Source organism: Chenopodium album, chromosome 9 (genome assembly GCF_948465745.1).
Source record: "Chenopodium album chromosome 9, dcCheAlbu1.1, whole genome shotgun sequence".
NCBI classification, from domain to species: domain Eukaryota; kingdom Viridiplantae; phylum Streptophyta; class Magnoliopsida; order Caryophyllales; family Amaranthaceae; genus Chenopodium; species Chenopodium album.
The window spans coordinates 39,950,393-39,974,878 of record NC_137842.1 but is presented as its reverse complement, the minus strand read 5'-3'; the positions used below and the strand labels follow the sequence as shown (position 1 = coordinate 39,974,878).

The following is a 24,486-nucleotide window of genomic DNA, read 5'->3' as shown; positions in this document are numbered from 1 at the left end:
GAATCGAGGTCGGGGAAAGAGGAGGGAGGTCGGGATAGGGACGGAGGAAGGGGAGAGAGGATCAAAACGGGGGAAAAGGAGGGGAGCCGGGATCAAGGCGGAGAAAGGAGGCTGGAAATCAAGGGTTGTGGGATGGTTGGTTTTCAAGGGTTTTCGTGACGGTGGAAGGGAAGCTGGTGGTTCGAGGGAGGAGGAGAGGGGGCGTCGACGCTAGGGGAGTTGATCTGGGCGGTCGGCGTCATGGGGCAAGGCACTTTGGCGGCAATGATGGCGGGATCAGGTGGCGGGGAGGGTGGTTGCCTGGCCGGGGATGGTGGGTGGTTTTTTTAATTATTCAATTATTATTTTTTTCCTAAAAAAATTTTAAAAAAAAATTAAATTTTTATTTATTTTTATTTTTTTCGACCAATCATAGACCAACACGTGTCTGGTAACTTGTTATAACAAGTCACATGACCGGTTGGGACTGTTAGGAGCGGATAAGGTATAAAGGTGGGATTATTAAAAAGAATCCCAAAGGTGGGATTATTATTCTTCGATGCTCAAAAGGTGGGATTATTCCCATCAATTTTTCCTAAATAAAAAGAGAGAAACTAGGAATTAATAAAACTAAGTTAATCTAAATTAAACTAAAAACTACAAAATACTCAAATAAAAAGATAAAAGACGAGAATAAGCAAAATAATAAAAATAAAGGATAAAATGAGCTTAATTATTAAAATAAGCCGGAAAAGTATTCAATAAACACCCCTAAAAGTGACATAAAAGTCATTTATCACCCTCCACAAAAATGAGGGAAAATTTTTGTTTTTTGCATTTTCGAGTCGCACGATCACATTACAATGCACATTGAGTCATGTCGTGTCATCACATTGAGTCAACATTATGCACACACGATTCACACGAAGTGAGTCATCATTAAGTCAAGTTTATACCTTGAGTCGTGTCAAGTCAATGAGTAAAGCAACACTAAGTCTCAGGTTAACCCAGAAAGATATGAGCAAAGTCCTATAGTCAAAACTATAAATGCAGGTGCATCCCAGCAAGCGAGGACATTCCTTGATTTTTTCGAAATAAAAAAATCGCGAATATGACACATCAAATTCTTCCAAGATGAGAGGAGTTTGAGCAAAATTACATGTATTAGTAAATTAGAGATGAAGAGCTTTAATTTACAAAAGATTAGAGCAGATTTGGTTGAAAGGAAACGACCAAGTTCAAATTTTGGAGCAAAACCGAGCAACGAACAGCAGCAGCAAAGGCCAAATAGGGAAGACCCGACTCTAGTGCCAGATGACCAGGCTTTCGTCTGGCGACAGAAGCAAAATGTGGCGACACAATGCGTGGCCCCCATATTAGATTACGCGGACCCACTGCAAAAATTTCCGGGTTCCTTGGTACGCCAGTTAGCCCCTATAAGCAATTTGACATGATTAAGTAGTCGGTTTGATTACATTCGCAAATAAGTGATTGACCTGACAAAAGATCGTCTCACTTAGCTTAAAGCGCCAAAACATTGGCTCATCGCAAAGGCACCAACACAATGGTTCATAAACAGAAGCACCAACATACTGGTTTACAAGCAGTATAAGCACCGATGCACTGGCATGGCAAAATCAAAGTTCAAGCGAACTTTAAAGGATCAACAAGCGTTGGTCTTCGGTAGTTTTCTCGGGAATATTATCGCAACAACCAAGGATGACTTCAAGTGAAGTTATCTTCGACAGCATTTGCTAAGATTGTGGAGGTTGTCACCAAATATTTGAGAAGATAGCACGAGATGGGCGGTCTTCGATAACATTCGCTAAGATTGTGGAGGTTGCCACCAAGATTTGAGAAGATATCACGAGATAGGCGGTCTTCGACAGCACTTCGCTATGATTGTGGAGGTTGTCACAAAGATTTGAGAAGATAGCACGACATGGGCGGTCATCGACAGCACTTTGCTAAGATTGTGGAGGTTGCACGAGATGGGCGGTCTTCGACAACATTTGCTAAGATCGTGGAGGTTGTCACCAAGATTTAAGAGGGACGGTTCGTGATGAGGCGGTCTTCAACGACTTTTTCTATGATTAGGAAGGTTGTCACTATGATTCAAGAAAAAGGCTCGAGATGTAGCAACATTGATCGGCAGCGTTCCCTAGTTTGCGGGGGGTTGTCACAAACAACAGGAGGTGATTTCAAGAGAAGTTATCTTCGATCGTATTCCCTGGCTTACAAAAGATGGCCACAAAGCGCTAGAAGGTCGTTTCAGGCGAAGCAATCTTCGATAGAGTTCTCTAGCTTGCAGAAGTCTATCACGACGGAATTGGAGGCAGTTATAGGCGTAGCAGTCTTCAGGCGGTATCCTCTACCTTGAGGAAGATTGTCAAAGCAGCAGGATGACATTCCCTTGCTTGTGGAAGGTTGTCTCAACAGCAAATGCAGCAACAAATCGGTGACCTTTAGAGACGTGTGCTCGACGGTGCAAGATACGCGTTTCTTAACTCTTTTATCTAATTTAACTAACGCTAGTTTGCAGGTATCAGCGTTACAAGAATGATTTAGGATTGCAGAACGTTCTGAATCATTCTCCATCCCTATCGATACTTTAACTTTTGTTTTTGAAACTCGCGTTTCTCCAAACTCAATCAAAGTGGGGGCTTCTCTAGACACCCAAATGTGTGTCCCCAAAACCAAACCCACTGATGAATACCTTTCATGTCATTTGATTATCAAACATAGCGAAAGTGTGAAAAGTCTAGTGATGAGGATGTTTTTATAAAAATATCTCTTCTTTCTGTTTTTGAAAATATTTCTTATCTTACCCTATTTTTAAAAAACGTGAATTATAGTTTAGTTTGGTCCTTGATATGGGTCCAATAATGGTGTAGTTGAATGGTGTTTTAAAAGACCTTTCCAACGATATATTATAAGCTCAATTCCGATGAGTAATGAGGAAGTTAGGACCAAAATACTAAACTGGGCCCGGTTTGGTTTTTATATGCGGCCTAATGATCTAGAGGAGGGCCTATTATTAATTATCATTCCTAAAACTATTAGGATTGATTATAGTCTTCTAGAATACTCTAGAAGGATCTCTTAAATCCTAATGGAGTTAGAATTGATAATTCTGTTTCAAAGAGTTTGAAATTGAATAAAACTACTCTTGTTTCTGGAAACAGAATGCTCCTGGGAGTCTTAGGATAGTAAGGGTAATCAAGATGTCCTAGAACTATGTCCAATGAATGTCTGAATGTCCTTCAGCTATGCCTTGCTGTCCGAGAGCTAGGTCTGCAAAAGAGAAAGAAGGTTAACTACCCCGGGGGTGTGACCCGGGAAAGCCCCTCCGATGCTTTAGTCAGCGAACGTACTTTCTAGTGAGAGAAAGTAGAGAGAGAAAGAGTACTTTAGAGAGAGAAAGTAGAGGGAGAAGATTAGAGAATTAGGAAAAAGTTACCATTATCAATGATTGGAGAGCTATTTATAGATGTACTTTCAGGTGGCAGAAGTTGTACTTGTTTAGACAGATTAGGGGTAAATCCGTACTTTGCTCTGACTAATGATGGGCTGGATCATGGAGGGGTATTTTTGTAATTCCAGGTCATTGGGCTAAGGACAATGGACTAGACCCAAACATTTAGTCCCACGCGTGATGTGGGAGCGAGATCGCATGAAGTTCGGATATCACGCGGAATAGGGATCAGAGAAGTTGTCACATATGCTGAAGTAAATCCCGAGACGCACGTGGGGGCTAAAACGAGCCCCAAGGGTACCCGAGGGCTAAAAAGAGCCCCAAGCGACTTGCAAGGGTGAGAACCAGCCCCAAGCAATGCATAGAAGGTACTTTAATTCAGATGGTTGAGCAGTTTTGAGAGCTAAGCCTGATGATGTCTTAGGAGTAATTGATGAAATTTCCATTTTCGGAATATTTTCTTCAGGCCGAGCCCCATGCATTTTGCTGAAGGAATGTCTTGTTTCCAATTTTGACTGAGCCAGGGATTTTTAGAGACAATCTGATGATGATTCCCTTCTAATTAAGCTGGTAATAAAGCTTAATCCTTCAATGGTGACTTTCTGGGCTCAAGCATCCCTTAGGCCTATTTGAACCAGAGTTTTGAGGAGTTGCCATCTCCTTAGCTTGAACATATGAATTCCCACTGTACTTGCATTTGCCTCTCATTTCTCATTTTCCTTAGCGAATTTCTCAAAAAAATCCTCCCCAATTTTCTCCCAAATTCTTGAGAGCTTGAGCATTCAAGTCACATCACCCAAGTTCATCCAAGTTCATCAAGATCTTCAAGAGGTTAGTGAAAATTTTTACTTTTTGATTTATTTTCATAGATCCGAAAGCATGTCTAGGTGTTTTTGAATTTTTAATTTATGCTAGGAGTAGACAAACTTGGATTTTGAATTGACTTAACCCCGGGGTAGAATGGCTATGACCAGCCGATTTTAAGGATTTTTGTGAGTAATTTTCGAATTTCAGGGGTTTGTGCTTGAGAATTCCGATTTTTTTTTTTTATTATGCCTAGCTGAAATCAGGTGAGAGAGAGAGTGATTAGCGAGGCCGAGGGAGGTATTTGGCTAGCCGAGGGGGTAGTCGACGCACCATGAGGCCTGCTCGCCGAGCATTAGCCCGAGAAAGGATGAGGGAGAGGTGCGAGGCTGAGGGGGCTAGGGTGCTGGCCGAGCGGGTGTGACCCTGCTGAAGGGGTAGAGACACGCAAGGGGAGAGGTACTAAGGAGAGATAGTTTGATTTTGAAAAGAGAGCGAGGCCGAGGGGTGTGCCGATGTCCGAGGGGGTAATGCGCGGCTAGGCACTGCTATGCCCTTGGCTCTTCTTTTACCCTAGGCCAAGGGATGCGGGAGTGATGTGCGAAGGAGAGAGAGAGAGACATGCTGAGAGGGTCACTCGCGCCGATTGCGTATCCGGCCGAGTGAAAGATGGCTGGTCGAGGGTTTATCTGGCGCGATTCTTAGCTGAGGGAGGTGTGAGATCCGAGGGGTTGTCCGAAAGGGTGTGCGGCGGACTGCCCGGAGTTAGGATAGAGATACAGGTGGGGGGTGGTAGGCGAAAGGGTAGAGTGAGGAAGGCCGAGGCCTAGCACAGCCGAGTGCCTGCCCATGAGAGAGAGAAAGTCTTTCGGGTTTTTTTTTTTTTTTTTTTTTTTGTTGGATTTTTGTGTGAGTAATCAAGGAAAAGCCGAAGGGGTTACCTCTCAGGCCGAGGGGGTTACCCTCAGGCCGAGGGGGGTGATAGGCAAGCCGAGCTGAGAGAGAGTCGAGGCGGAGCGGAGGTGGGCTTAGAGTAAGGCTGAGATGTGAGAGAGAAGGTTTAGTGTGAAAGGAATACGGGTAATGTGCTGAGAAGTGTGAGAACTGGAGAGAGAGAAATTGAAAAGGGAGGAGAGATGAGTGAGAGCTAAGCTCGGCTTTGCTGAGGGGGTGCCAAGCCGAGGGGGTAGGGGTGTGCCGAGGGGGTGCTCAGTGCACTTAGGGGCAGGCTGAGCCCTCAGCCTTTGCGGAAGCTGAGAGATGAATAGGTAGAGGGAGAGCTGGGCTTGGTACCGCTAATCGAGGGAATTCGCCCAGCTCTCGGCACTTGAGTAGAGAGAAGGAAGAGCCGAGAGAGCGAAGTGTCCGAGAGGGTTCTCCGCGCGGCCGAGCCTTTGCTGAGGGCCTCAAGTTAGACTTGGGTATTTGAGTGTTTATTCTGGGCTTTTGAGAAAAGATAGGAAAGCCATGTTGGGCGTTCGGCCTAGCTGGAGCAAGGTAGAGAAGGATTCTGAGAGATGAACCAAGCCAAGGGGGGAGGCGGTGCTTAAAGTAAAATTTATTTATTATTATATTTTTTTAACCGCCATGCTAAGTGATGGCAAGGGGGAGCTGGACCCAACCTTTAATTGCTGAGAGACCTTGTTAGGCCCAATTGGGATAATAGGAAATGCGGAGAAACCGAGGGGGTAAAGCCTGCTAGCCGAGGTCCCTGGGGGTTAGGCCGAGGGAAATGAGAGGGATTTTACTTAGTAAAAAATAAAGTGAATTTTTTTCGCATTTGCATGTGTATTTCACTTGGGCTTGATTTCTAATTTTCTAAATCTTGGATTTTTGCTTGATATTATAGGAGTATTTCTCTCCGGGGTGCTTGATTAGCTTCAAGACAATTCTTTCCGGCCCTTTTGAGCACTTGGTGAGTCTTTTATACTTAGTTTTTCATGCTTCAAGTATCATATCTCCATGCTTAGTAATTATTTGCTACTTTTTCCTTGTATGCTTGCTTGTTCCTCGGCTGCGCTATTGATGATGTTAGGCTTAGAGGTACGCTTATTGTATTTTTGTATGTACATTGAGAATTCCTCGGGGTAGTCTTGAGTTGAGCTATGCATGTGTCATGAACGACCAAGCGACTCAAGATTACCTTAACTCTCTCCCCGGCCCTTCATCTTATGATTTGTTTAAGGAAATCTTGGCGGGGGGAGTGCTTGTAACAAATGTAATTGGTAGTAGTGTTGATTCTTCTGTTCCTTTGGGTGTGCCTTTTCCATGTGTGCCATCCCCACCCCCCGAGCATGATTTAGGCTTTGATTATTTTTTGCCTCCTTCCCCTTGGGAAGTTTCTCTTGCACGTGAACCGACTTCTAGAGGTTCTTTTAACAGATTGCTTATTGACGGAGTGGTGACAATGTCAATTGAGGATGATACTTCTGCTTCTCTTGGGGTGCCGGTGACTTTTAAACCCCCTATTAGGAGAATTAGCCCTTCTATGTGTCACCCTTCCACTACTTGGCTTAGGTCTTTGTCTGAGGGTACTAGACAATTGCAGACTAAGTACCACATTAGGGAGCCTTTTCTCATCTCCCCTCCTGGGGGTGATAGCACTGTAGATAACCCTCCCCCGGGGTGTATAGCTGTATATAGGCAATGCTTGGACAACGGGTTGAGATTTCCGCTACACCCTTTTATTGAGGAGTTGTTGATCGAGTATAACCTTAGTATAACTCAGCTTGTTTTTTAACTCCTGGATGAGATTAAACGCGTACATAGCCACTTGTAGTTTACTTGGAGCCCCTTGCACCATAACCGCCTTTAGGAATACACATAGGCTTCAGGAGGTCCCAGGCAATGTGGATAGCCATGGGTGGTGTGCTTTTCATGATAGGGAGTTCTATCTCACTATAAACACTAAACCCACGAGTCAAAAGGGCTTTCTCCATACCTTTCTCTTCATTTACCGTGCTGGGGGTTGGAGGGTTCCCCGAGATCATAGCGGAGTGCCTAGGGTTGGCTTGAACTACAATGTTCCTGCCATGGAGGTTGATGAGGCCGTGACGGCTGTTTGGTTGCAATCCTATAAGGAAAGAGGGTCCATAGAGAAGATTCCAACCATGTGGATTTTGAAGGATAAACACTTTCAGAAAGAGCAGTTTTTGAGTGTGGTGGGCTTGAGCCACACCTATGATAGTGGTAGGATTTATTTTTGTTTACTTATGTTTTTTCCACTTCTATGCTTTCTCCTGGGCCTTGTTGTTTACTAACATATTTGTGCAAATGATGATTTCAGGTGTTGCTTTCCAGCAGTTGACAAAGAGATTTCAGAAGAAGATGTCGGAGGTGAACTTTCGAGCTGCCAAGGTCAAGTCCTCCATGAGGAAGGGGAACATGAGTATTCCTCCCCCTCCCCAGGTATGCCCCCTTCTTTGAAGTTGGTTTTATGAAATGTTGTTTTTTTTTTACTAACTTCACTTGTGATTTGTTCTTTCAGAACCCGAAGAATTTAAAGTTGAGGAGGAAAACGGCTGAGAGGGGAGAAGGATCCTCCCAAGCCACCTCCAACATGGAGATAGATGATCTAGGGTCTCAGCTTGTCTCCCCGACCGGCTCCACTCACATCGAGCTTCTGGAGGCCGAGGGCTTTGGGGATCGAGGAAAGCAGCCTCGAGAAGAGGAGAGCGAGGAGGAAGGGGGGGAAGATTACGAGGACATGACTCCTTACTTTCCCAACTCTCTCCTCGGCATCACAAAGAGGGGTCGGAAGAAGATGGTAAAGTAAACCATGGTCCGATTCTCTTCGGCGAAGGATATCGAGGTGGTGAAGAGGGATCCCAACAAGGCTATCTCCTCGTCCTTTGATGGCGTCTTGAAGGTATATTTTGCTATATAACATCGAATTTCTATCTATATTTTGGTTGCATCTAACCATCATTTTCTTGTCTTTTTGAAAATGTAGGCCGGCATGACTTTGAGTGTGCTCGCCGAGGAGTACCGGAGGGGGGCCATGCAAGATGTTGAGGGTCTCCGAGCTGAGCTTTCAAAGGCTAGGACCGAGATCCATGGCCTCAAGGAGGAGCTTAACTCGGCTCGGAAGACGGTGAAGATGACCAAGAAGGAGCTTGCTGATGCCCAGGAGGCCGGGACACCCCGCATTCAAGCCCTTGAGACTCAGCTCAAGGAGGCTAAGGAAGGGAAGGAGTTGATCGCCAAAACAGCTGAAGGAGAGGAAGGACGAGATGGCCCAGATGAAGAGTGACCTTGCTGAGGCTCAGAGGAAGGTAGAGCAAAGTCAGGTGGAGGTAATTGCTGAATGGAAGAAGTCTCCGGCTTGTGCTGATTTCCAGTCCGAGATTGGATATATGGCCTTTGAGGCGGGGATTGAGGATGCCCTGACTCATATGCAGGTTGCCTTTACCTCTTTTGGTCTCCAAGATTCGTACCCTAAGGTACGAGGCAAGATTAAGGACCTTGTTCGCGAGGCCGATGAGGAGGAGCAGAGGAAGGTGCTCGCTGAGGAGAGTATGACCGAGGAGTAGCTTCTCTAGCCCTTGGTTTTATCTTCACCTATTTCTTTAGGATATCTTCTTTTTTATGAGACTTGTGATATTTGTTTTGGAATTTTGGATTTCTACCTCGGCTTGTATATTTGCACATTCGACTTTTACTTTGGCCCTTCTTATTTGAAGTAGATTTCATGTGCTCTTACTCCAGCTTGCTTATCGGTTAATACTTGTTTTTCGCTTGCTCACTCACCCCTAGGGGCCAAAAAGAAGCCCCTAGGCTTTTCAAGTAACCTAGGCATAAACGAGGGCTAAATGAGCCTTATGTTATTTTTGTAAGGACGTGATTTGTGTGAACATCCGGGGGCTAAACGAGCCCTGAGTTATAATTTAACTAAGTAAATGGATTAGGGGCTAGACGAGCCCCAATTTACGAGTGACAGGAGAGCTAAGCTATCCCTGCTTGTTATAATAAAGTGAAAACGATTTTGGGGCTAACATAAGCCCCAAGTTATAAGAGTTATGTTTTTCCAACCTTTTAAATTAGGCTGGGGGCTAAACGAGCCCCAAGTTATGAGTGATCTTTCGGCCAGTACACTATCTCAAATGCTTGAGTATAGGCTAGCATCTTGCCCAAAACATTGGAACAAACTTTAGTGTTAGCGAACCAAAATGCCTTACGCCCGGCATGCGGTGCTATTAAATGAAGGTTGGCTATGCTAATGAGCGATATAAAAGTTTCAAGTTATAAACTAAGTAAATAACAAATGCAAAATAAATGGGGCAAACATCCCAACCGGGGGTTTTTCATTATATTAACAAAAATATGAAAGTCATTACAATGATGCGTTATATTGAAGTTGATCTCCTAGCATCGGCTCTTATTGCCCCTAGGGCATCATTGTGATGATGATGCTTTAAACATAAAACCTCCGGAGGTTGTCTGCATTCCATGGCCGAGGGAGGACCTTGCTATCAGGGGTTTGTAAGCGAAAGGTTCCCGGGCGGACTACCTCTGTAATTTTGTAGGGACCTTCCCAATTAGGGCTTAGCTTTCCCAATACCGGGGGCTTGCCCGCAGCCTCACACTTTCGGAGCACCCAATCACCTTCAACCAGGGGCCTTGCCTTGACTTTTTTGTTGAAATAACGAGTTATCCTTTGCTTGTATGCTATAGAGCGAAGCAAAGCATCTCCCCTTATCTCTGGGAGTAAGTCTAAGGCCAGGGGCTTCAGCTGATCATTCCGGTCGGGGTCATAGAAGGTAACCCTAGGGGATGGGATCCCAACTTCCACGGGGAGTACTGCATCACTCCCATATACTAAGGCAAAAGGAGTTTATCCCGTAGCTTCCTTGACTGTGGTACGAATGGACCATAAGATCCCGGGCAAATCATCCACCCAAGACCCCTTCGTGCCTTCCAGCATTGTCTTCAACCCTTTCAATATTGTTTTGTTGGCCGCCTCTGCTTGGCCATTGGTCTGGGGTCGGCACATAGCTGAAAACCTTGTCTTGATTCCAAAACGCCCACAATACTCTATGGTTGGCCCACTGTTGAATTGCCGGCCATTATCCGAGATTAAGATGCGAGGTACCCCGAAGCGGGTGATGATATTCCTCCAGATGAACTTCTGGACTTGCTTATCAGTTATTGTTCCCACCGGCTCAGCCTCAACCCACTTGGTGAAGTAATCCACCGCTACTATCAGAAATTTCCTTTGCCCTGAGGCTACGGGGAATGGCCCTAAGATGTCCATGCCCCAACGATCAAAGGGTAGGACTGATTGAATACTTGTGAGTGCATTGGCCGGAACATGGGGCATGTCAGCGAACCTTTGGCATTTTTCACACTTCTTGACAATTCTAGCATCATCATCCCTCAAGGTTGGCCAATAAAATCCGGCCCTCAGCGCTTTTCCAGCTATAGTTCTTCCACCTTGATGGCTACCGCATGCCCTTTCATGAATTTCTCTAAGTACATAATTCCCCTCCTCCGGGGTTATGCACTTCAGCAACGGATGAGTAAAGGATTTTTTGTAGAGGATCCCATCATGAAGTAAGAACCACTCACTCCGCTTTTTGATCAATTTGAAGTCTGGGGTGTCCTCGGGCAGCTCCCCCTTTAAGCATTGAATAATTTGGTCCATCTAAGTTTCCCCTCTATCAATGTCCATGATAGCAGGCTTTTGGGTACTTGGCTTTTCTAAAACTTTCCACGTGATGTTTCGGGGGGCTATCCCCTCAGCTGAGCTTGCTAATCAGGCAAGAGCATCAGCTTGCTGGTTTTCTGAGCAGGGGATGTGCCTGATCTCGAATTTGTCAAATGATCTTGTCAAGCCTTCAGCCTTTTCAAAATAGGCTTTCATGTTCTCTTCCTTTACTTCAAATTCTTTCGTCATTTGCCCCACTATGAGCTGTGAGTCTGAGCATAATTGGACGGATTTTATCTTCATGAATTTGCATAAGTTCAGCCCCAAGATAAGAGCCTCATACTCAGCTTCATTATTTGATGCATGGAAGGCAAACTTGACTGAATATTCAAACTTCTCTCCCTCTGGGGAGATGATGACTAGCCCAACTCCACTCCCGGCCTTACTAGACGACCCATCCACATAAAGAGCCCAAGGGGCGGATGTGTCTGTTGGAGTAGGCCTATGAGCGCATTTAGCTATGAAGTCGGCTAAGGCTTGGGCCTTGATGGCCTTCCGGGGTTCGAACTCAATTTCGAAATCAGCTAACTGATCCGACCAATTTGTCATTCGGGATGAGTGATTTTTGCTCTCTAGCACTTTCTTGATTGGTTGGCTGGTGAGGACTTTGATCGGGTGTGCTTGAAAGTATGGCTTCAACTTCCTACTTACCATCACTAAAGCGTACACCACCTTCTCTATGAGAGTGTATCGGGTCTTAGCCCCCCTTAGGGCATGGCTAACAAAATAGACAGGTACTTGGCCTTCATCTCTTTCCGCAACAAGAACCGCACTCAGGGCATAATCTGATATGGCCAAGTACACGAACAATGTTTCCCCGAGGAGAGGACTAATAAGCTTTGGAGTGTTCATTAGATGTTCCTTCAGCTATTGGAAGGCTTTCTCAGCTTCCTCATCCCATAAGAACTTAGGCCTCTTGAGGGCCTTGAAGAAAGATAAACTCTTGTCCGCTGATCGGGAAAGGAATCTCCCCAATGCGGCTAGGCAGCCTATAAGGCGTTGCACTTCCTTCACATTTCGGGGGGATTCCATGTCAAGAATAGCTTGAATCTTATCGGGGTTGGCATCAATACCCCGCTGATCAACCATGAAGCCCAGACACTTTCCACCTTGCACCCCGAAGACACACTTGCTGGGGTTAAGCTTCATTTTATATTTTCTAAGGGTTGTGAATGTTTCCCTTAGATCAGCTATGTGGTCCGGACTTTCCTTGCTTTTTGACAAGAGGAAAATGTATGTCGTTATCTACCCTTCCCCCAAGTCAAACTAAATTTGTAAACACCTAACCAACCTTATATGAATATAGGGCAAGTTAAGGGTCGATCCCTAGGGAATGCAATGATGAAAACTAGAGTCTAAGTCAAGCTACCTCGAAGATGGAGTTGAGATTATGGTTGGCACTATGGTAAACTAAAGCCAGTCTAATCAAGTAAAACAAAGGTCTAAAATGGGTTCCACATGCAAGTTCAATGATAATGCTAGTTTAGAGATCAATCAATTAATTCAAGTATTGCAATGGACAAACAATAGTAGCAATCAAGAGAGTTCAAATGCTATATCCTATAGGCCAATCTAGGTGTCACTATGAAAGGCAAATCAAGAAGAATCACAAGCAAACCCAATCAATTAGAGTAACTTTCAATTCAATTGTTCATGTCATTAAGAGTTGCAATGCAATCTAGATTAATCTTATAGGTTGATCACTCCTAGTCTAATCAATCACATGAAAAACTATGTCAACCAATTTAATTGCAACAAATCAATCAATCAAAGAGCATCAACTAGCAATTTCATTAATCAAACATGCTTCCCCCTTTCCCTAGCAACTAATCTACTCACTAATCATGGTGAAATTCAAGAACAAATAACTAGAAAATGCATTAATCTTCATTCTATATCAAAATCTAAGAGAAATCAAAATATTCAACAATATCAAATTCAAATCCAAAGAAAAACAAGCAACAAGCATAAATCAAATAGCAAGTAAGTAAGAGATGAAAGAAGGAAGAGATTCTCACTAATATTGATGATTGAAAATGAAGAAATCCAAACTTGATTGATCAAATGTTGAGTTACAAATCCAAAACCAAGAACTTCTCTCTAACATCTCTCTAAATTCTCTCTCTAAAACTAAGCTAATGAAATATTATCAAAAAGTTGGTTTCAAAAAGGAATTACAATTCTATTTATAAGTAAAGAAGAAACTGGCAAATCCCGCGGTCTCTCTCGATGAATCCGCGGCCGCGGAGAAATGGGTACGGAACCCTCTGCGGGCTTTCTGGGCAACACCCGCGCCCGCGGCCAAAGATGCCGCGCCCGCGGCTAATCCCCTGCTCCCAAAACTCAATCTGGGGGCCACGGTCTCTCTAAGATAGAGCGCCCTCTCCAGATTTCCCGCGCCCGCGGAGAGCCCGCGGGGCAACCGCGGGAAGCTCCTGCCAAAATCTTGCAATTTGCTCTTCTTGAGCCCGCGCCCGTGGCTCCACTGACCCGCGCCCGCGGCCTGCTGGAAATACCTTGGAGACCTCTCCGAGGCCTCTCCAAGGCCTCTCTAAGCCCTCTCTAGCCAAATGCTTCTTCGTTACTTGGTCATTAAGGTCCCAACTTGATTCCTTTGCAAAGGTGATTCTCCAAATACCTACACAAGCAAACAAAGAAAGGAAATAAAAGGGAAAAAGAGCCAAATGAAAGGAAAACGCGAGAAAAACACGAGAACCATAAAGAAAAGAGGAGAAAGAGAAAGTATAGGAAAAAGGACCAAAAATAAGAGAAGAAAGCATGAAAAAGGGAAAGAAATAACCCTAAAAGACTACCCTATGAGTGCCATAAATGACACTCATCAAATTCCCCCAAGCTAGACTTTTGCTCGTCCCGAGCAAAACAAAGGCTAAAAAGGAATAAGAAGGGCTTATTCGAAGCAAAAAGAAAAATAGGGGCGAGAATTTACACTAAGACTCACTGTCGTAGGAATCACGGTTGTTTTTAGCTACAACAAGCCATTTAAACCCCTAGATCGCCCTAGAGGACGAGTGATGCTCTCGTAAGGGTATCCTAAGAGTTTACCCATAACTCTCCACCAAATCCCCAAGAGGCAAACCAGAAAAGGAAAAGAAAGAGGAAAAAGGAAACAAAATCTTTACGAAATGGACTTTACAAAGAGACTATAATTCAAATGAATAACAACCTTTCTAAAGTGAATTATGGTATGCACGTTATAAGATACGTAAGGTTGATTGAAACATAAATATGCTAAGCATAGGAACTAGTTATCACATTCCACTTTCATCCCAAACGGTCTTACCGCGTTCCCCTTACTAATCTCATGTCTCCCCTTAGTGAGCATCTTATAGATTCCGCGAAGGAACCGGAAAAAGATCAACATTTTGGGCTACTCGACATCTTTATTTCGCATCCCCTTTCCTTAGTATACAACCTATGATTCCATCCACCGATGAAAGAATCAACTCCTAGGTCCAACGGTCTTCCCAAAGGTTGTAACGTAAGGCAAGAAGGGTTAAGGTAGGCTAAAATATAAAATTTGGTGGTTATCCTAAATTGTGAAGCAAAGACCGGCCAAATCTCAACACCAAACTTAAGTAATCACCAAACAAAAACGTATTAACACCCCCAAGCTTATTCAAAGCAACAATCTACAATCATTAAACAAAAAGCGCAAGTGCTTTCCCCCCCCCCCCCAAGCTAAAAGAAACATTGTCCTCAATGCATAGAGAGGAGAAAGACACTTGAATTTTTATGGTTTTTCTTCTCTTTTTTTTTTTTTTTTTTGCATTTTCTCATTTATAAATTTGTTTGTATTTTCTTGAACTCCTTAAAAGCATTAGTCCTTGCCTTTTTTCAATTCGGACGGCTTTTTCAAATATGCATTTATTAACATCCTTGCCTCTTTTACAAAGGACGACTTTTACATTAGCATTTGCCATTATTTACCAAATATAAACAACTCAATTATGTGTACCAATTCGAACCAAACTTCAACTTCATAGACCATAATCACCAAGCATTGACCCTTACTTCACAAAAACCAAAAAGAAGGAGAACGAAACAAAAGGCTCAAGATATCTAATTATGCAGCTTGAAAAGAGGGAAAAGGTTCAAAGGGGTAACAAGTAGGCAAATGTATCCCAAACAAAAAAAAAAAAAAAAAAGAGTAAACAAAAAGGGACTATCCTAGAAAAAGAAAATACCTCCCCGAAAAGTTTCCTTTTGATAAGTGTCATTTATGTCGCTATTTTTAGTAGTTTTGTAGTTAGTTTTTCATAGTTTTTCTATCTTTTTACTTGGTTTTAATAGCGTTTTACTACATTTGTCATGTTTGTGTGTGAAATGTCGTTATTGCTCAATTTTGGCTTTTCTTGCATATTTTGGTGGCTTATGACATTAGATTAAACTTTATTGGTTTACTCTTATGTTTAGGAACACTTGGATAAGTTCATTGCTCAAGATTGAAGAAATATAAAACATAAAAGAACAAGTAATGAAGAAATGTGCACTTGATTTGCAAACATCATACTTCAAACGCCTATATCTTTTGATCTACAAAACATTTTGGGGCGATTCCAATTGGAGATGAAAGCTTATCTCAAGAGCTTTCCAACGACAGGTCATATGCTCAATTCGAATGTAAAACGTGGGAGATATGCTCATTTGAAGCTGAGTAGTTTGCCCAGTCCGAGAGGAGCGGGCGCTCCGGTTCTTGGAGCGGGCGCTCCACCACCAGAAGCGGGCGCTCCAAAATCTGCACGCCCGCTCCTCACAGGAAATCCAAAATAAAAAAACAAATTGTTTCCTCCAGATTTGGAGCGGGCGCTCCGACCTTCTGCACGCCCGCTCCTGGACCTGGAGCGGGCGCTCCACCTCCTGCACGCCCGCTCCTCTACGCGCTGCTCGACTTTTTGCAGAGCTTCCTAGGAAATTTAGTAAGGGCTATAAATAGATTTTTTTTTCTCATTTTAGAGAGAAAAATTCATATTTTCAGTAGTTTTAGGTTAGTTTTTGGTTTTTAGAGAGAGAAACTCTCAAATTTTTGAGAGAGAAAGTGAGAGAAACAATGATTTTCATGGATTTTGAATAATCAAAGGAGGAATTGGATGATTTGAAGATCTCCATTTTATATCAATGAGCATTTCTTACTCTCTTCTCTCTTTATGCTTTATTAATTGCTTTGTTAATCATATTTGAGTATATTTCCTTCTACTAGGTGTTGAGTGAAGCTTTGTTATGGTTAATTGAGTTATTTGAGATAAATTTGATGATAATTGTGTGATTAAATTGATTGAATTGATGATGGCATGTTGTTTGTTTTAGATTGGATTGATCTCCCAAGATAGCAAACTTAATTGCATGTTAGTTCTAGTTTGACAAGGGATTGTGAATTAGAATTTATATATTTGATTGCATTTTGGGTAAATTTCTTCTATGCACCTAGTCAATAAGGGATCTAGGCTAGGAATTTGAGAGATTGCTCTTGATGGTAATTAATTCCCATTTTAATTCTTTCTTTGCATGATTGATTATCAAATCGATTCCCATTAACTTGTTAATTGTTCAAAGTGGATCTTCGCTCCTAGTAGACTTTGTAATATCATGATCTTTATATGTGTGTTAGTGTAGTTGTAGTGTCCACTATCCATAAACCGACTTCGGCGTAGCTTAAGCATTAGATCGAGAACAATCCAACATTACCGTTCCTTGTGGTTCGACTCCGAACTTACCACTAGACTTGTTTAGGGGTTAGTTTAGGATTATAATAAATTTTGTTTGGCCGTGAGGAGGTTAGTCAACGACATAATTTCCCCGCGCTCCTTTGTCCTTCCTAGGTAGTTCGGTCACGGTCTTAGGAATCATACGCTAAGATTCTAGATTAGGTTTGCGAAAATCAAGGATCCATGCCGCTCATGCAAGAGTATGATGAAAGCTTGAACAAATATAAATCTCACATGGTTGTAGCAAAAACTCACTAAGGTTGTCAAATCAAAGATAGGGAGAAACTACCAACATGCCACAAACGAGTAGAATCCGGCTTCATGATCCGCCTAGTTCTAGACAACTATCTTAGCATGCTTTATCCTAGAATAAACCAAACGTAATCTCAAACCGTGCATACCATTATTACCTAGGAAGACTATTATTCAAAAGCAAAAGTCCATTGCATACAAGTCCAATTTTCAAAACGAGAAAGAGTGAAAATAAAGCCTCAAAAAGTTATGCACACAAACAAGATTAAAAGAAAAGGAAAGAAAAGAAAAGAAGAAGATGGAAAACTTAGACAAGGACAAGAAAGGGAAAGAGGAAAAGGGCAAAGATGCAATCATATCACGTTTATCCCAATCGACATACAAGCGGTCTAATGGCCACATCGCCAAAGACCCCAAACACACTAGGTGTTAAATTCATACATCCTCGAACCGTTCAACTTCTCCTAAATCTAATCCTAATCTAAGCAACCAAGAAAATGAAGAAGTGAAAATAAAGAGGTAAAATAAGAAAGGCCTCACCAAGCATCCGTGCTAAATTAAAGTACCCAAGGAGTAGGAACGTGCTTCTCCAAAAGGTTCCGCAATCCAAAGCATAGGCTACGAGCAAGGTGAGGTAAAGAAAAAAAAACTATATATACAAAATGAAATTGTTAGTAACTTCCAAACAAAAGCAAACGATAAAACACTTAGACACAAACTATATACAAAAAGCTAGAGAAACCATCATCTTCAAAATTTTTATTTATTTTTTTTCTTTCTCAAGAAACTCCCAAAAACATCAAGAAATGAAACAAAACAACAACAAGCAACAGACCAACGAGACCATTAGCAAAAATCCACCAAAAGCCTTATCAAAGACTTCCTACCTAGCCCCAGGTGCCTCCCCAAACCAACATAAAACATCCTTTTTTACCCTCCCCCCTCACAAAATGAAGGCATCGACCGCGATGCCTACAAACATGCAAAATATGGAAGGGGGAGAACAAAAAGGGAAACAAACATGCGTAAGGGGACTATTGGCCACTAGGGCCGGCACCATCATCACCCGTATCCCAACCTCCAGTGTAGCCGGGAGGAAATCCATAGTGACCCGTGAATAGGTCAAGTTGGGATCGGGTCAATTGGTCATAGGGCTCACGCTGAACAAGGGGCTCGGGGTGATGGGGGTGAACATAGTAGTATGCGAGATCACCCCGATAATCACTCCCCCCCCCGAGACCCTATAATCATAAGGTGGGAAGTCGCGCCTTGGCACATCGGGGTCCTCAACCCCGGGCCAATATGGGTACGTAAGGAGGTTGTCACCACCCCATGAAGGTACCGGCCCTTGTTGGGGCGGCACATAAGGGTAGTTGACCGGAGGTGTGACCTCCCCCCTACGCACACTAGCGTCATACAAGGCGCTAGTTTGATAAGACAAAGTTTAGTGGTCCGAGTACATACCTTGCATGCTCAATTGCATGCGCTCCATGTTGGCTCTCATGGCCTCCATCTCTCGGAGATAAGCATCTCCTTGGAAATCTTGTTGTTGTTATTGTCTTTGATGTCTCCTTTCTCTTCTTCTTCTCTGAGCATCATCATGAAAATGCTCATGTTGTTGTTGTAGTGGCGGTTGTTGTTGCTCTTCATCATATCCTTCTCCTCCTCCTTCCTCCTCTTCCTCATCATTCCCATCACCCCCATCAATCTCATCATCCTCCTCCATCTCATCATCAATCCTCTTATTGTCCCTAGGGACCATTCAAATGTTTCTAGCCTCACAAAGGATGGAGGTGGCGGCCGGGTTAGGGAGTAGGCAATGGTGGGTATTTCTCACTAGCCAAGAGTAAGTGTCGGCTCTCCTAGTGCTAGTTATGAAACGCAAAGTGTTAACTTGCTTCAAACTAATCCACACGTCTTCACTCCTTCCAACCGGAGTGCAAGACTTCAAGAACCCCTCTTGCTTGAAATACGACACAAGACGTGTCACCATGCCCCCACAATGAATCTCCCCCGTTTTGACCCCATGCATTATCTCCTTACAACAATTCATGAAGATATAGCCAAAATTAATCCTTGACCCTAACTCCAGCTTGGTAGCCATCCATAACACCATAATCTCCTCTCGAGATAACTTCCCCAAATCTTGCTTATTAAAGACAGAATACCCAAGAATTCTATGAAGGATCCTAAGGGCCGGATGGATAATCTCACTAGCAAGGGACTTCTTCGAATCAAACTCCCTCCTGTTGGCTATGGTTTTCCACCAAGAAACCTCATTATACTCAGTTTGGACTAGGGAGATAAGGGGCTCGAAGATATCACCATTGGGGTTGAAACCAAGGGCTACATTGAACTCGGCTAGGTTCATGGTGTGTTTGACATTGAAGAGTTGGAAGGATATAATAAAATCAGTTTCCCCAAGCTTATTGAACTCAAATGTGGAGAAAAACTCAATGGACGGCTCCAAATAGGTTCTAGGGGCCGACTTTAGAAACTCACCCAAGCTTAGGTTATCTAGAAGGATGTCAAGGTCATTTTCAATTCCTAGCTTGGCCATATCCTCACGAAAGTAATGGCGGGAGGGTCTAAACTTCCGGTCTTTCATTTTTTTTATAGATGGGGGTTTGTTTAGACCGGTTCCAAAATTTGAGAGGGCGTAGAGGAGGAGGAGGAGCATCATCTTGAGTTGTGGAATGTGGTTGGGGTTGAGGGTTTGAGGATTGGCCTTGAGAAGATTGGCCGGGGGATTGGTTTGAGCGCTTCTTGCTACTTTTGACTCTTCTTATCAAATCCATTTAAACAAAATTCACACAATTCACAAGAACACAACAAACTCCCTCAAACAAAACAACTTCCACCAAAATTACTCACAAACCTCCTTACAAATCCAACCAAACCACCACAAACTACAAGGTACCTGTTCCAACCAACACAACAACCAAAATCAAACAACAAACAACAATATCAACAATCATTCATCAATATAATCATGAATCAACAAGAAAAAGTAACAATCACCCAAATATACCAAATTTCCCATAAATCAACCATAAAACACAAAAATCATGCTCAAAATCTAGGTAAACAAACTAATGTAAAGAAATCAATTGGAATTGACAAAAATATTACAAAGGTTAGAAGTATACCAAGATTAGAGACTCAAATTAAACTCAAGGCACTTCAAAGACCCAAAATTTCCCGAAAAATCACGAGAAAGAAGATTAGGAGTGTTGAAAATAGAGGAATATGGAAGAATTTGTGAAAATTTTAAGCAAAAGTTGAAGAAATTTGTGAGAAATTGATGTTTTGGGGTTAGGGTTTGAGAGGAGGTAGAGAGAGAAAGGGGAAAAAAAGGAGAAGAAGAGGAAATAAGAGAGGAGAGAGAGAAGAGGGGCGTGCCTGGGTAATAAACCCAGATCGCCGCGCCCTCTCCTGAATATGTCGCGCCCGCGACAAATCTCCCGCGCCCGCGGAGAGACCGCGGGGCAACCGCGGGGACCTCCTGGAGTTTTTAGAATTTTTATACCTAACGGGGGCCGCGCCCTCTCCTGATTTGCCGCGCCCTCTCCAAAACCTCCCGCGCCCGCAGAGAGACCGCGGGGCAACCGCGGGAAGTCCCTGGAATGGAGTTCCAAATTTGCTTGAATTTAGGCCGCGCCCTCTCCAGACATGACGCGCCCTCTCCAAAACCTCCCGCGCCCGCGGAGAGACCGCGGGAAGTCCCTGGAATGATATTTCAATTTTTCTTGATATGAGGGCCGCGCCCTCTCCAAATTTTCCGAGGTCTCTCCAAAACTTCCCGCGCCCGCGGAGAGATCGCGGGGCAACCGCGGGAAGTTCCTGGATCGAAATTCTTCAAAAAGGTGAAAAGGCCTCCGAGGTCTCTCCTAGCCCTCGGGGAGCCCTCTCCTCTGCACTCTAAACTCTTCTTCAAACCCCTTCTTTTCAACAAGTGATGATAATAGGCGACCTACAAAACAAACACAAAACCAAATCAAAAATAAAATTAAAAACCAATCAAGGAAAAATAAAAGAAAAGAAAGGAAAAAGAAATTAGATGAGAATCCGGGTTGCCTCCCGTAAGCGCTTTTGGTTAACGTCGTTAGCTCGACGTGCACCACCATCTCAAGGTGGCTTAAAAAGAATCATTTTGTGAACAAGTCCAACAAACACTCCATCATAGTACTTCTTGAGCCGATGACCATTAACTTTGAATGAAGATGAGGTGTTCAAAGGAGAAATCTCCACGGAACCATTATCAAAAACCTCTTTCACCAAGAATGGTCCACTCCTTCTTGACATGAGCTTTCCGGGGAACAACTTCATCCTTGAATTGTAGAGGAGGACTTTGTCACCTACACAAAACTCGTTTTTCTCAATCAACTTGTCATGAACCTCCTTGGAGCGAGCCTTGTAGGTGCTAGCACAATCGTAAGCATCAAGTCGAAGTTCCTCAAGCTCATGAAGATCCAACCACCTCTTCTCCCCCGCACTAGCTAAGTCAAAATTTATCTTCTTGATGGCCCATAAGGCACGATGTTCAAGCTCTACCGGGAGATGGCATGATTTGCCATAGACAAGGCGATATGGAGTGGTACCAATAGGTGTCTTGAAAGCCGTCCTATAAGCCAAAACAGCATCATCTAACTTTTCTGACCAATCCTTTCTATTCCTTGCAACCGTCTTCTCAAGAATGAGCTTTATTTGACGGTTGGAGACCTCGACTTGGCCACTCGATTGAGGATGATATGGAAGGCCGAACCGTTGATGCACTCCATGTTTCCTCAACATCTTTTTGAAGGCGTAGTGAACAAAATGAGATCCGTTATCGCTTATCACAGCCTTAGGCACGCCAAACCTTGGGAAGATGATTTTGTTGAACAACTTCAACACTACTTTGTGGTCATTAGTAGGGGAGGCAATGGCCTCAACCCATTTAGAAACATAGTCCACAGCCACAAGTATGAATTGATTACCATATGAAGATGGGAATGGTCCCATGAAGTCAATCCCCCAAACATCGAACACCTCTAACTCAAGAATGGGCTGTTGAGGCATCTCATTCCTCTAGGAGATATTCCCAACCCTTTGACATCGGTCACATGACTTCACAAAGCCCCATGAGTCCTTGAAGAGATGCGACCACCACAAACCACATTGAAGAACCTTGGTAGCGGTCTTGGAAACACCCATATGCCCACCACTAGGGTCCGAGTGGCACATCCTTAAAACACTAGGCACCTCTTCATTTGGAACACAACGCCTAAGTAAGCCATCAACCCCTCGTTTGTATAGGATGGGATCATCCCACAAGTAATGTCTTGCCTCTCTTTTGATTTTTTTCCTTTGGTTCTTTGAGAAAGAGGGTGGAAACTCCCCACATGCTGGAAAATTCACCAAGTCGGCATACCATTGGAGTTCCTTCACCTCTATGGCATATAAGAAGTCATCAAGCATTCTATCCTCAATTGGTGAACCATCATCATGAATGTGATCACCCTCAAGGCGAGAAAGATGGTCCGCCACAACATTCTCTGCACCCTTCTTGTCCCTAATCTCAATCTCAAAAGTTTGAAATTCAAGCACCCATCGAATTAACCTAGGCTTGGACTCTTTCTTGGCAAAGAGATACTTGAGGGACGCGTGATCCGTGAAGACTATAGTCTTGGAACCCAACAAGTAACAACGGAATTTCTTAAAAGAGTGCACAATTGCTAAAAATTCCTTTTTCGTTGTTGTGTAGTTCTTTTGAGCCCCATTGAGTGTCTTGGACATATAGTAAATCACATGAAGCTTCTTGTCTACACGTTGTCCCAAAACACCTCCAATAGCCCAATCACTTGCATCACACATCAATTCAAAAGGAAGATCCCACCTTGGGGCTTGAACAATAGGAGTGGAGATTAGGGCCTTCTTCAATCTATCAAATGCCTTTAAGCATTTGTCATCAAAAATGAACTCAACATCCTTTTGAAGAAGGTCATTTAGGGGCTTAGCAATAAGTGAAAAATCCTTGATGAATCTCCTATAGAAACCCACATGACCAAGGAACGATCTCACACCCATGACATTCACCGGAGGTGGAAGTTTCTCAATCACTTCTATTTTTGCCTTATCCACCTCAATGCCTCTATTTGAAATCTTGTGCCCAAGCACTATACCTTCCTCCACCATGAAGTGACATTTCTCCCAATTCAAAACAAGATTGACCTTAACACATCTTTCCAAACACTTCTCAAGGTTCACAAGGCACTCCTTAAATGAGACACTCCCCACCGAAAAGTCATCCATGAAGACCTCCATTTCTTCCTCCAACATATCCCCAAAAATACTCATCATGCACCTTTGGAATGTAGCGGGTGCATTGCATAACCCAAAGGGCATTCTTCGATAGGCAAAGGTCCCATAAGGACATGTGAACGTAGTTTTCTCTTGATCATCGGGATGGATGGGGATTTGGAAGAATCCCGAATATCCATTGAGGAAACAATAAAACTTGTGCCTTGTTAGTCTTTCAAGCATTTGATCAATAAATGGAAGAGGGAAGTGATCCTTCTTGGTGGATGTGTTTAGACGTCTATAGTCTATACACATCCGCCAACCCGTGACCGTCCTAGTTGGATTGAGCTCACCCTTCTCATTCTCAACCACGGTTATGCCCCCCTTCTTGGGAACGACATGCACGGGGGAGACCCACCTTGAGCTAGAGATGGGGAATATGATTCCCGCATCCAATAGCTTGGTGATCTCCTTCTTAACTACCTCTCCCATTTGGGGATGTAGTTTTCTTTGTCGTTCAATAGAAGGAAGGGTGCCTTCCTCAAGTGTTATGTGGTGTTGGCACAAGGCGGGGCTTATACCTTTAAGATCATCAATTGTGTACCCCAAAGCACCTTGGTGCTTTCTCAAAACACCACATAACGCTTGAGCTTGGCTCACGCTCAAGGATGCACTAACTATCACGAGATAAGTGGAATGAGGGCCCAAGAACTCATACCTAAGGTGTGATGGTAGAGGTTTGAGCTCTACCATAGGCACACTATTACCTTCCTTTGATGTGGCCGCTTGCAAAGCTTCTTGGCTTGAGATTTTTAAGCACATTTGCTCATCCACTTCCTCCATGCTTCCATTAAGCAATTCTTCATAGAATGCCACTTCCTTGCATGGTGTACCTACTTTGTCCTTGTTCAACAAAACATTCTCAAGAGCATCGTTAGAGGTGAGCAAGTGCTCATGCATGGAAGACACAACATGATCAAGTGAATCAATCATCATGCAATTTTCTAGAGAAGAAGATGGATACTTCATGCTTTCATTCAAATCAAATTCAATGACCTCATCTCCTACCTTAAGGGAAATCTTTGCACTCCTCACATCAATCATAGCACCCAAGGTAGCAAGAAAGGGTCTACCCAAAATGATTGGAATGGTAGCATCTTCATCTATTTCAAGCACAATAAAATCCACCGGGAACACAAACTTCCCAACCCTCAATGGAACATTTTCTACCTTACCTTTTGGAAACTTGATTGACCTATCGGCTA

The 24,486-nt window shown here is 43.4% G+C and overlaps 1 protein-coding gene across 1 annotated transcript; it reads right to left on the bottom strand.

Annotated features, from left to right (window-relative positions):
• Positions 1–11,012: 11,012 nt before the first annotated feature.
• On the bottom strand, positions 11,013–11,816 carry LOC145557630 (uncharacterized). Its single transcript, XM_081618805.1, has one exon. The coding sequence runs from the start codon at positions 11,814–11,816 to the stop codon at positions 11,013–11,015; it is 804 nt and encodes a 267-aa protein (XP_081474931.1).
• Between the last annotated feature and the right edge of the window lie 12,670 nt (positions 11,817–24,486).

What these genes read in the sequence shown, in the direction of transcription:
- LOC145557630 (XM_081618805.1), bottom strand. Translation starts at nt 11,816, where the DNA reads ATGAACACTCCAAAGCTTATTAGTCCTCTCCTCGGGGAAACATTGTTC.